Genomic DNA, 13,667 nt, shown 5'->3' with positions numbered 1-13,667 from the left:
TTTACCTGTTTTGTATAGTGACGACGACGACGACGAGCAGCCTGGGCCATCAACAGCCCCCACCCCCACAACAAGCCGACGGAGGCCATCACAGAGGGGGCGTGGAAGGAAGGATCAGGCCAAGACCAGGTCAAGATCTCCAGCCCAGTCAGCAGCACAGCCAGAACAGAGCTCTGAGCCATGGAAAACAGAGACTGATCCTGACACTGCCCCACAAGCCAGTAGGTTCATGCCCCGCAGACCACCAGGAGCCCAGGTGGATTTGCATTCAGGGCACACACCAAAGGACCTCTTCCTGCTCTACTTCGCCGCAGATACAATGAGGACAATCTGCAGAAACACCAACAAACAGGCAGCAAGAAATCAGCAGAAGGGGAGCAAATATCAGTGGACTGACGTTGATGTGGAGGAACTGCACAGATTTCTGGGTCTCCTCATCTACACCTCATTGGTGACTCTGCCTAGTATCCAGGACTACTGGAAACAAAGCCACATATTGTCTGTTTCATTGCCAGCGAAGGTCATGCCAAGAGACATATTCCGGTCCATCTCATGGAACATCCACCTAAGTGATCCAGAGGAGGATGTCATAAATGACCAGCGCAAAGGTACACCCCAGCATGACAAACTGTTCAGGGTCAAACCTCTGATGGACGACATTCGCACTGCCTGCCAGGCTCATTACCATCCTAAGAAGGAACTGTCAGTCGACGAGAGGATGGTGGCTACAAAAGCCAAAACTGGCATGACCCAGTACATGAAGGACAAGCCTAACAAATGGGGGATCAAGCTCTTTGTGTTGGCAGAGTCTAACAATGGCTACACTCTAAACTTCAACGTGTATGTTGGGAAAGCACACACACCCAGCGTGCATGGACTTTCATATGATGCTGTTATGGACCTCATTCAGCCATCACATCTTGGTACAGGATACCATATTTATATGGACAATTTCTACACCAGCCCAAAACTGTTCCTGAGTTTGGGAAGTATGAAGTTTGGAGCCTGTGGGACCTACAGAAGCAACAGAAAAGGGTGTCCTAGTGGCAGAGAAAATGCCCTCACCAGCAAATCGAAGAGGGGGTCTGTGAGATGGATCAGATAGGATCGCCTGGTCTTTGTGAAGTGGATGGATACGCGGGAGGTGTCGGTGTGCTCCACAATCCACCCAGCGTTTTCGGGCGAGACAATCAAGAGGAAGGTGAAGGAAGGACCTGGACGCTGGGTAGCAAAAGACATTCCCTGCCCTACCCCCATCATGGCCTACAATAAGTACATGGGAGGGGTTGACCTGTCAGACCAGCTTCTCCAGTATTACTCAACCCATCGCAGAACTGCTCGCTGGTACCGTACCCTCTTCCTGCATTTTTTGGACATGGGAACAACAAATGCATACATCCTGCACTGTGACATCAGTGCGACCCAACAGGTCACACCCATGACGCACAAGAACTTTGTGGCAGAACTTGTGGCCCAGCTGTGCGGAGTGACCCAGACAGGGGTTCCACTTCAAAAAAGCACCAGCCATGTTCCTGTGGCCATTGCCAATGTTGCAGAGGCCAAAGACAAAGCCACAGCAGGCCGCAGGGTTTGTCAACGCTGTAAACAAGTTGACAAGAAGAGGTTTGTCACACCATGGAAGTGCAAGGCCTGTGATGTGGCTCTCTGTGTCATTGTGGACAGGAACTGTTTTGAAGAGTGGCACAAATAGGGTAAAGGCCAGTGGCTATACCTACTTTTTTTGTAAATAGTTGTGTATTGCTTGTATATATCTCAAGAATACTTTTATATGTTCATATTTGCACTTTGTGGTTCAATTTGAAGCTTTTTTTTTCATTTTGGACAGAAACTGTTTTGAGGAGTGGCACAAAAAGGTTTAGGGTTAGAATAGAAGAAAAACGCCAGTGGTTATACCTACTTTTTATTGTAAATAGTTATTTATTGCTTGTATATATCACCAAAATACTTTTATATGTTCATATTTGCACCTTGTGGTTCAATTTGAAGCTTTTTAAATGCTTGGTTCACCATGTTTGAGGGTTTTACAATAAAAAAAACATATTTTTTCTAAACGGACTTTGTGTTTTCTGTGTGTGTTTGGGTCCAGTGTGTTGAAATAGTATGTCAAAGTGAAAAACTTACTAACAGATCATATAGGTGAGGTTGTGCTGAAAAAAAAGATACCCAACATTGGTCTGGTAAACATTTCTTTATGTAGTATATCAGGGCAAAATTGAAGGTACCCAAAAACGGCCAAAAAAGCTCCAGACTCCGAAGAGTTAATAATGCTGGCAGTCCATCTGATTAAATACAAACCCGTCCAGCCACATAATGTACTGCCAAGACGTAATGAAGTCAAAACTAAAGCCATCACACACACACACGCACACGTGTATGGACACACATGCGCACACACACATTTACAATTATTTGCTGCTGTGGTGGCAGAGGATGCAAGAAGAATCCAGACATTTTATTCAAATATGAAATCTGCTGATGGATGCAATGTAGACTGACATGAGCCGCAGCAGAAACCACTCTGCCACCATGAACATGTTTACTTCCCTACTCCCAAGACATTCCCTTACAAACTGTGTATTACTATTGTCTTCTATATAGGAACAAATGCTACACCATATTGGTTGAGAGGGAGGATGTTCCAAACATAGAAACAGACTAAAGCAATTATATTTATATGATTCCAACCTGGTTGAGGGTTAAGAGGAGAAATCCAGCAGAAAGATAAATGTGGTAAAACAGAGAGGAGAGAGGTGGAGAGAGTCAAGGGAGAGGGAGAGGAAGAGAGAAATTATGGAATATCTCATTACTCACCTCCCTTAAGGAATTAACCAAGGAGACCCACCACCAATGCACACAAGCTCCCTCACTCTTCCACCTCCACTCCACCCATCTCCCCTCTTTTGCCCTCTAACTCATTTAATTTCACTGCCTTCAAATCAAAATCAAATCAAATCTGATTGGTCGCATACACATATTTAGCAGATGTTATTGCAGGCGTAGCAAAATGCTTGTGTTCCTAGCTCCAACAGTGCAGTAATATCTAACAATTCACAACAATACACACAAGTCTAAAAGTAAAATAATGGAATAAAGAAATATATAAATATTAGGACGAGCAATGTCGGAGTCCGGAGTATAAATATATATGTGGGATGTATAAACATTATGGACAGTATGTGGATAGAATATTTAGTATATCTGAAGAATACGTAGGATAGAATAGTACTGTATACATACAGCAATAGTTGAATAGGATGGCATTGACTAGAATACAGTATATACATATGAAATGAGTAAAACTGTATGTAAACATTATTCAAGTGACCAGTGATTCCATGTCTACAGTGCAATCGGAAAGTATTCAGAACCTTTGACTTTTTCCACATTTTGTTACGTTACAGCCTTATTCTAAAATTGATTAAATTAATTTTTTTCCTCATCAATCTACACACATTAACCCATAATGACAAAGAAAAAAAAGGTTTTTAGAAATTATTGCAAATGTATTTTTAAAACCCCCCCGTAAATATCACATTTACATAAGTATTCAGACCCTTTATTCAGTAGTTTGTTGAAGCACCTTTGGCAGCGATTACATCCTCAATACTTTTTGGGTATGACACTACATGTTTGGCACACCTGTATTTGGGGAGTTTCTCGCATTCTTCTCTGCAGATCCTCTCAAGCTCTGTCAGGTTGGATGGGAAGCGTTGCTGCACAGCTATTTTCAGGTCTGTCCAGAGATGTTTGATCGGGTTCAAGTCCGGGCTCTGGCTGGGACACTCAAGGACATTCAGAGACTTACATTTACATTTACATTTTAGTCATTTAGCAGACGCTCTTATCCAGAGCGACTTACAGTTAGTGAATACATATATATATATATATATATTTTTATACTGGCCCCCCCCTGGGAAACGAACCCACAACCCTGGCGTTGCAAACGCCATGCTCTATCAACTGAGCTACATCCCTGCCGGCCATTGCCTCCCCTACCCTGGACGACGCTGGGCCAATTGTGCGCCGCCCATGAGTCTCCCGGTCGCGGCCGGCTGCGACAGAGCCTGGACACTCCTGCGTTGTCTTCGCTGTGTGCTTAGGGTCGTTGTCCTGTTGGAAGGTGAACCTTCGCCCCAGTCTGAGGTCCTGAGCACTCTGGAGCAGGTTTTCATCAAGGATCTCTCTGTACTTTGCGCTGTTCATCTTTCCCTCGATCCTGACTAGTCTCCCAGTCCCTGCCACTGAAAAACATCCCCACAGCATGATGCTGCCACCACCATGCTTCACCGTAAGGATGGTGCCAGGTTTCCTCTAGACGTGACGCTTGGCATTCAGGCCAAAGAGTTCAATCTTGGTTTCATCAGACCAGAGTATATTGTTTCTCATGGTCTGAGTCCTTTAGGTGCCTTTTGGCAAACTCCAAGCGGGCTGTCATGTGCCTTTTACTGAGGAGTGGCTTCCGTCTGGCCACTCTACCATAAAGGCCTGATTGGTGGAGTGCTGCTGAAATGGTTGTATTTCTGGAAGGTTCTCCCATCTCCACAGAGGAACTCTGGAGCACTGTCAGAGTGACCATTTGGTTCTTGGTCACCTCCCTGACCAAAGGCCTTCTCCCCCGATTGCTCAGTTTGGCCGGGCGGCCAGCTCTAGGAACTTCTTCTATTTAAGAATGATGGAGGTCACTGTGTTCTTGAGGACCTTCAATGCTGCAGACATTATTTTGGTACCCTTCCCCAGATCTGTGCCTCGACACAATCCTGTCTCGGAGCTCTACGGACAACTCCTTCAACCTCGTGGCTTGGTTTTTGCTCTGATATGCTCTGTCAACTGTGGGATCTTATATAGACAGGTGTGTGCCTTTCCAAATCATGTCCAATCAATTGAATTTACCACAGCTGGACTCCAATCACACTGTAGATACATCTCAAGGATGATCAATGGAAACAGGATCAACTGAGCTCAATTTCGAGTCTCATAGCAAAGGGTGTGAATACTTATGTAAATAAGGTATTTCTGTTTTTTAGAGATAGAAGCTGTTTTTCAGTCTCTCGGTCCCAGCTTCGATGCACCTGTACTGACCTCGCCTTCTGGATGATAGTGTGGTGAACAGGCTTGGCTCGGGTGGTTGATGTCCTTGATGATCTTTTTGGCCTTCCTGTGACATTGGGTGCTGTAGATGTCCTGTAGGGCAGGCAGTGTGCCCCCGGTGATGTATTGGGCAGACCGCACCACCCCCTGGAGAGCCCTGCGGGCGCGGGTGGTGCAGTTGCCGTACCAGGCGGTGATACAGCCCGACAGGATGCTCTCAAAGGTGCATCTGTAAAAGTTTGTGAAGGTCTTACGGGCCAAGCTGAATTTCTTCAGCCTCCTGAGGTTGCACCTCTTCACCACACTGTCTGTGTGGGTGGACCATTTCAGATTATCAGTGATGTGTACGCCGAGGACCTTGAAGCTTTTCCCCTTCTCCACTGCAGATCCGTCGATGTGGATGGGGGCATGCTCCCTCTGCTGTCTCCTGAAGTCCACAATCAGCTCCTTCGTTTTCACACACACACACTGCTCGGCTGGCTTCTCCTTTCTCCAAAGTCTGCAATCTACACTATATATACAAAAGTATGTGGACACCCGTTCAAATTAGTGGATTCGGCTATTTCAGCCACACCTGTTGCTGAAAGTGTATAAAATCGAGCACACAGCCATGCAATCTCCATAGACAAACATTGGCAGTAGAACGGCCTTACTGAAGAGCTCAGTGACTTTCAACGTGGAACTGTCATAGGATGCCACCTTTCCAACAAGTTCATCAAATTTCTGTCCTGCTAGAGCTGCCCCGGTCAACTGTAAGTGCTGTTATTGTGAAGTGGAAACGTCTAGGAGCAACAACGGCTCAGCCGCGAAGTGGTAGGCCACACAAGCTCACAGAACGGGACCGCCGAGTGCTGAAGCACGTAAAAATCGCCTGTCCTCGGTTGCAACACTCCCTACCGAGTTCCAAACTGCCTCTGGAAGCAACGTCAGCACAAGAACTGATCATCAGGAGCTTCATGAAATGGGTTTCCATGGCTTAGCAGCCGCACACAAGCCTACGATCACCATGCGCAATGCCAAGCGTCGGCTTGAGTGGTGTAAAGCTAGCCGCCATTGGAATCTGGAGCAGTGGAACCCCTCCACCCCCCTTTTGGTAGGCTAGCCTATACATTGGTCATGTTACTGCTGGGCAAGGAGAGATGTAAGTGTAAGGATGTGTCCCAAACATCACCCTATTCCTTACATAGTGCACTACTTTTGACCAGGGCCTATAGAGTGTCCCATAGGACACTGGACTTTTATAAATAATAGGCCTGTGAACTACTGACTTTCCTATGAATACTGCTGTCTATAAACTGCTGCATTGACATTAATATCATTCAACCCATTTAAACAGCTGGAATATTTTTGTATTGTGATTTTGAAAGTAACATTTGAACATACTTGGAAAACCAAAACGATGCATTTGGAAGTCTAATCAAGCTAATTGCAAAAAGGAATGGGTAAAGAGTGACCTTGATTTCAGAGGTAAAAACTAACTGATGAAACCTGATTGGAATAAAATAAACACACAGATTGTTCCAGGAACAAATGATCCATAAACTAAAATCTGAGTCAATTGTAGCACCAAAGCTGCATGGTAAATGTGTGTAAATGCATGCAGCTGGTGCTCCTGGAACCCCCAGCATTGTTCAGTATAATGGCAGTACAAAGCATGTCAACATCACATCAAAGAAACCAAAGAAATCAAACCTGTTGACGACACTGCATTTATGTAGGGAGTCCAATAAAAACGCATATTTTGACCAATGGGTAAAATAATCCTCTAAGAAAACCAAAGGTCCAAGCCTCATATCTCTATCATAAACCATTCCAAATCTATTGGAGTTTTTATCCTTGTAGGATGGTCAAAATTAGGGTGACTAAATCAATGGAGGCCAGATTTTAAAAAAAGGTCATAAATCAGGAAAATGTCAGCTAGGCTGGATGCTGTGCGAGAATTAAGGCTTTCGGACAGGCTTACCATTGAACTCGTCATCTTTTTTCTCAAATCCGGAGGACATAAAACAAAATAGAGGTAAGATAGATATCGATTTTGAGACATGACATGTAGTATTTTCATATTTTATTATATAGTATACGTTCATATTAATGCGAAGTTCCTGTTCTATTTCGAAGACTTCTCACAACAACAAGCGTATCTCTCTGAAATGTCAATGGATCACTGAGCGTACCCCAAGCTTTTTATTTTCAAAGCCTTTTACATTTCATTCAGCTCACGTCATGTTAATTTTGTTATTTGTGACCCGCGGAAACAACTTGGAAGACACGACCACAAAATGTAAAATCCTCATAAGTTTCGGCGTTAAAGCTGCAACGCTCTGTCAACAGAGCTCGGTGCTTATTATCGGATGTATTAGGTTACGAAATCCGACTTTTTTTATATAATGTTAATGATATGTTAGAGAAAGACCCCACTGAATGATTCAGAACATGAAGAATCATATTTGTCTTGGTAAAATGTATTTTATAACATAAGGAAGTGAACTGTCATCACCAAAGCGTGTTTTCACCCACTCTGGGCAGAGTGGGTAGACACCCTACATACATTTCCCTCATTCTTTGTAAAAATAACACACTTTTATATGCTTCATGTTAAGACAGTTCCTGTACATTCACAGTTACTGTCACTTACTGCAGCGAGGAGCACCACTGTTTTCAGGTAGCCCTCCCAGACCTGGCCTGTCCCCCACAACAGAACTAGGCTCAGCAGCAATCAGGCCAAATGGAGGGTTTGGGCCAGGGCGATGCGAGGCTGCATCCATCAGGGAGCCCTTTATTACTGGGCTGTGACAGGCAGCTCCATCAGGCTCTTCTAAAGCGCCTAAGATCCACCTGGCTCTGAGGAGCAATCACTACCTCTGCCCTGTCTGTGGGTGCGTCTCAAACGGCACACTATGCCCTTTATAGGGCTGAACGATTAATTGCATTCGCGATAATATCGCGATTTGACTGAACGCGATTTTCTAATCGCAACGTGCGCGATTTGAGGTGGTCACGTGACGCGACTTTTCATGCTGTCCAGCGCAATGGCCTCTTGCTCGACGGAACAGTCAGAAACTGACACAGCTGATACTTTAATATCGAAGAGGAACAGCACGTCGGTGGTGTGGAACTATTTTGGTTTTAAAAAAGAAGATGCTGAGCAGCGTCAGGTGTTGTGCAGAGCATGCCGTGCTCCGATTGCTACTTCACGGGGTAACACTACAAACCTGTTTCAGCACTTAAAAAAATACCACAAATCAATGCATGACAGTTGTATGACCAAAATGCCGAGCATCAGTGCGCGAGACAAGCCAAATACCTCAAGACAGGGATCACTGACAGAAATGTTCGAAAGTGTCACTCCGTATGAACGTAATTCAAAACGGCACGGAGAAATCACTCGGACAATAACCGAGTTCATAGCCAAAGATATGATGCCTCAGCACGGTGACCAAGCCTGGGTTCATGGCATTAATACATACGCTTGATAAACGTTACAGTATACCCTCCCGCACATACTTCAGTCAGACTGCCATACCGGAGCTGTACAAAAAGTGCAAAGAGAAAGTCGCCGCGGAACTTAAAACGGTGGAGTTTTTTGCTAGCACTACTGATATGTGGTCAAGCCGCACAGCTGAGCCGTACCAGAGTCTTACAGTCCATTTTATTGATGAAGATTTCAACCTCCGAGCTCGCTGCCTACAAACTACCTACTTCCCAGACGATCACACAGGGGAAAATATTGCAGCCGGCCTGAGAGAAGGGCTTGTCAGCTGGGATCTCCACGAGGAGAATCACGTCTGCATCACGACGGACAACGCGTCGAATATGGTGCTTGCTGCGCGGCTTAATGAATGGACGAGGCTCCAATGTTTTGGCCACAGATTACATCTTGCCATTGGTAAGTTATCGTGTGTGTGTGTTTGTGTGTGTGTGTGTGTGTGTGTGTGCGCGAGTGCGAGAGAGAGAGATGCGTCGATTAGTAAAGCTGAATATACAAATATATATAAATGATATTATATAAATCGGATGGGATTAAATAAATTCATACTTCCACTCCTTTTCTAATATGTAAATTCATTTTACTTGCTTATATCATATGTCTGTCTGTGGTGGAATGCCCACCTGCATTTTTTTTCTTTTCTTGTTTTTGTTTTTTACATGTTTTTTTAGTGTTTATGAGAGAGAGAGAGAGAGAAAGAGAGAGAGAATTGACATGCAAATAAAGACCCTTTGAATTGAGAGAGAGAGAGAGGATGTGTTGTGGATGTGTGTATTTCAGAATTACAGCTAATTTGAGTGTGTAATAGTGAGAGCCTTGTATCAAAACTCAAATTGTGTGTAATACACTACTTTTTATTTCTTTTAGAAAATGCACTCAAAGATGACAGAGTGTCAAGGGCAACAGCACTGTGCAGGAAGCTGGTGGGGCACTTTTCCCACAGTTGGAAGAAGAAAGCAGCCCTGACGGAGGCACAGAGAGAGCTCAAACTCCCTGAGCACAACCTCATAACGGAGTGCCCAACAAGATGGGGTTCTAAAGAAATGATGATTGCCAGAGTGCTTGAACAGGCCAAAGCCATTTCTCAGGTATTGTCTGGAGATCGATATGCACGCTCCCTTATCCCAACCTGGCAGGATATTGACGTGTTGGAGTCGATTCACAAGGCACTGCATCCTCTACTGGAGTTTACTGATGCTCTTTCTGGAGAGGAGTATGTAAGCATCTCCTACCTCAAGCCAGTTCTCCACCTTTTTGCCACATCAGTCCTGGCTGAAGATGCTGAGGACACTGACCTGACTAAATCAATAAAAACCAAAGTCCTAGCATACCTCAATAACAAATATGGAGACCCAAACATCCAGGAGCTTTTGGATGTTGCCTGTTTCCTGGACCCTAGGTTCAAAATACAGTACATCAGTACAGACAACATCCCTGCTATCAAGACTCGTCTGAAGACAGAGATAGTAGACTTGGCACAACGTACATATCATTGGGTAAATAATTATGTATTTCACAAAAACAAAAATTTTCTGTAAAATCTAACTGGAAAACTAATGGCTGTTGTTTTCATCTAATAGGAGAAGAGGTCTCGTACTGAAACTGTTCAGATGCCTCAAAGTGCACAGTCCTTGGGGGAAAAGACGAAGAGGTCTCTTGGCAGTTTTTTCAAGACCAGTTCAGCCTCTCCTTCTTTGCCTGTAAATCTTGAAGATGTCGCAGAGGCAGAGATAAACAATTACCTGATGACTCCTACCATTGATGGAGAAGATGATCCATTGGCTTGGTGGAGGGTGCACAAGATCAGCTACCCACAGTTGTGCACCATGGCACGCAAGTATCTTTGTGTACCTGCTACAAGCGCTCCCTCAGAGCGTCTTTTTAGCACAGGAGGGAATATTGTGACTTGCACTCGCTCAGCCTTGAAGCCAGAAAAAGTCAATATTCTGGTTTTCTTAGCAAAAAACCTGTGAGCCACTGAGAACAGAACTGTTGGATAAGTATGGCTGGCAGTGCCATACTCGTAGTGAACTTTAGTCTGTGTGGTGTGTTATTGTTGTGTACTTGAGATAAGTGAGGCTCATCTATTTTATATTATAATATTCAAATCGTTTATAAAAAATAGTTTGTCTAAATTAAAAGTGCATTTCTCATTTTTTATTTATAACTTTATTTACTTTGATTTTACAAAATATTTTCAAAGCAAATTCCTTGTTTCAGTTGTGTGAAATGTTACTGACTTGGGAGCAGTAAGATACATACAATTTAAAATTATTTTTTTCTTAAGACTGTACCTTTTGCACACAGTGTTTACAAAGTTCATGCCTTTGTTTAAATTATTTAAATGCACAGTGGCAAAGCCACAGATGTTTCTGTAATGAGCAGTTCAATAAAAATGTCATTTATTTCAAGTCATACATGTTTGAATTTAATTCTAACAAATAGACCCAGCCTATGGGAAAGAACATTTCACACTAAATGTATATACTATTGTGTTGGTCATATTTAAATCATTCATTATGTTTTGTAGGGGAAAAAGGATAAATAAATTAAATCGCATATTAAATCGCAATCGCAATATTGGGGGCAAAAAATCGCAATTAGATTATTTTCCAAAATCGTTCAGCCTTAGCCCTTTATAGTGGTCAAAAGTAGTACAATATAAAGGGAATTGGGGGGGGGGGGACTCAGATACAATGCTACTGACAGGCAGCCTGAGATGGCAGTACAGACACACTGTAAATTATCATTACACACTGTCTGTCTGGGGAGACTTTGGCCAGAGTGTTTTATCTCCAGGCAGATCTTCTAACAAACAGTCCATCTCCTCCTTCCTGTATACTGTGGAGTATTACCTACCGGTCCCTTTTCATTGGCCTTGCTGTCCTAGCTACCTCCACCCCTAGGCATTTACTGCATTCACTGCAATGGCTAATTTGTTAGCATTTGAAGTCTTGTCTGGGTTTAATTGCCTTCAATGTGACATTGACTGCTTTCTGTGTAATCGCTAATGCATGTTGATGACGGTGGGCTTGTCCATCAGAGGGGGAGGTGAGATAAAGATGCTACCTGTAAAGCAGGCTGTATGTGTAGAATGTAACCTTTGATACTGATGGGAGTGTCCTATGAGTCCTAGCCGGGCTATACTAGAGGCCATATTAATGTCACAGGAGCTTTTATTAGATGACCCCTACTCTCTGGTGGAGAGAGGAGTGACCTGCGCCACTACAGAAATGGAGGCCGGACATGAATCATGGTTACGGCGCCATAGGAATGATCATTCAGTAAGAAGCATATCGAACAAACATGTAGGCTGTACTACTCACTGAATGAACCTCATTGAAGTATGGGTGTGTGTGTCCCAAATAGAACCCTATTCCCTATATATTGCACTACTTTTGACCAAAGACCCTATGGGCCCTAGTCAAAAGTAGTGCACTAAGTTGGGAAAAGGGTTCCGTTTGGGACACATTGACACATAAGTAAACCAAACAGCAGGGAAAATGCCCTATTCCCTACAGTGAGGGGAAAAAATATTTGCTCCCCTGCTGATTTTGTACGTTTGCCCATTGACAAAGACATGATCAGTCTATACTTTGATGGTAGGTTTATTTGAACAGTCAGAGAATGTTATAAATTGATTTGCATTTTAATGAGGGAAATAAGTATTTGACCCCTCTGCAAAACATGACTTAGTACTTGGTGGCAAAACCCTTGTTGGCAATCACAGAGGTCAGACATTTCTTGTAGTTGGCCACCAGGTTTGCACACATCTCAGGAGGGATTTTGTTCCACTCCTCTTTGCAGATCTTCTCCAAGTCAAGGTTTTGAGGCTGACGTTTGGCAACTCGAACCTTCAGCTCCCTCCACAGATATTCTATGGGATTAATGTCTGGAGACCGGCTAGCCCACTCCAGGACCTTAATGTGCATCTTCTTGAGCCACTCCTTTGTTGCCTTGGCCGTGTGTTTTGGGTAATTGTCATGCTGGAATACCCATCCAGGACCCATTTTCAATGCCCTGGCTGAGGGAAGGAGGTTCTCACCCAAGATTTGACGGTACATGGCCCCGTCCATCGTCCCTTTGATGCGGTGAAGTTGTCCTGTCCCCTTAGCAGAAAAACACCCCCAAAGCATAATGTTTCCACCTCCATGTTTGACGGTGGGGATGGTGTTCTTGGGGTCATAGGCAGCATTCCTCCTCCTCCAAACACGGCGAGTTGAGTTAATGCCAAAGAGCTCTATTTTTGTCTCATCTGACCACAACACTTTCACCCAGTTCTCCTCTGAATCATTCAGATGTTCATTGGCAAACTTCAGACGGCCCTGTATATGTGCTTTCTTGAGCAGGGGGACCTTGCGGGCGCTGCAGGATTTCAGTCCTTCATGGCGTAGTGTGTTACCAATTGTTTTCTTGGTGACTATGGTCCCAGCTGCCTTAAGATCATTGACAAGATCCTCCCGTGTAGTTCTGGGCTGATTCCTCACCGTTCTCATGATCATTGCAACTCCACGAGGTGAGATCTTGCATGGAGCCCCAGGCCGAGGGAGATTGACAGTTCTTTTGTGTTTCTTCCATTTGCGAATAATCACACCAACTGTTGTCACCTTCTCACCAAGCTGCTTGGCGATGGTCTTGTAGCCCATTCCAGCCTTGTGTAGGTCTACAATCTTGTCCCTGACATGTTTGGAATCTGATTGATTGATTGCTTCTGTGGACAGGTGTCTTTTATACAGGTAACAAACTGAGATTAGGAGCACTCCCTTTAAGAGTGTGCTCCTAATCTCAGCTCATTACCTGTATAAAAGACTCCTGGGAGCCAGAAATCTTTCTGATTGAGAGGGGGTCAAATACTTATTTCCCTCATTAAAATGCAAATCAATTTATAACATTTTAGACATGCGTTTCTCTGGATTTTGTTGTTGTTAGTCTGTCTCTCACTGTTAAAATAAACCTACCATTAAAATTATAGACTGACCATTTCTTTGTCAGTGGGCAAACGTACAAAATCAGCAGAGGATCAAATACGTTTTTTCCCTCACTGCATATAGTGCACATGGTTCTGGTCAAA

At 43.9% G+C, this 13,667-nt stretch overlaps 2 protein-coding genes across 2 annotated transcripts in view; one reads left to right on the top strand and one right to left on the bottom strand.

Moving 5' to 3' along the window:
• Positions 1 to 13,667, bottom strand: part of LOC311144136 (protein TANC1-like) — a 294,875-nt gene that overhangs the window by 124,927 nt on the left and 156,281 nt on the right. The gene's annotated exons all lie outside the window — the stretch shown is intronic.
• LOC311144137 (E3 SUMO-protein ligase ZBED1-like) lies at positions 8,683 to 11,012 on the top strand. Its single transcript, XM_084180128.1, has 3 exons — positions 8,683 to 8,995; positions 9,464 to 10,092; positions 10,177 to 11,012. Exons 1-3 carry the CDS (start codon positions 8,710 to 8,712, stop codon positions 10,567 to 10,569), a joined length of 1,308 nt encoding a protein of 435 aa, XP_084036254.1. The 5' UTR covers positions 8,683 to 8,709; the 3' UTR covers positions 10,570 to 11,012.

The sequence above is a fragment of the Coregonus lavaretus genome (genome assembly GCF_964263955.1).
Source record: "Coregonus lavaretus genome assembly, chromosome: 16".
Lineage (NCBI taxonomy): Eukaryota > Metazoa > Chordata > Actinopteri > Salmoniformes > Salmonidae > Coregonus > Coregonus lavaretus.
Note: the sequence above shows the minus strand (reverse complement) of the source record. Positions and strands in the feature narration are given on the sequence as shown.

Coding starts and splice junctions, on each gene's coding strand:
- LOC311144137 (XM_084180128.1), top strand. CDS start 8,710: ATGTGGTCAAGCCGCACAGCTGAGCCGTACCAGAGTCTTACAGTCCAT. Junction 8,996..9,463: donor CAGATTACATCTTGCCATTG/GTAAGTTATCGT, acceptor TATTTCTTTTAG/AAAATGCACTCAAAGATGAC. Junction 10,093..10,176: donor CACAACGTACATATCATTGG/GTAAATAATTAT, acceptor TTCATCTAATAG/GAGAAGAGGTCTCGTACTGA.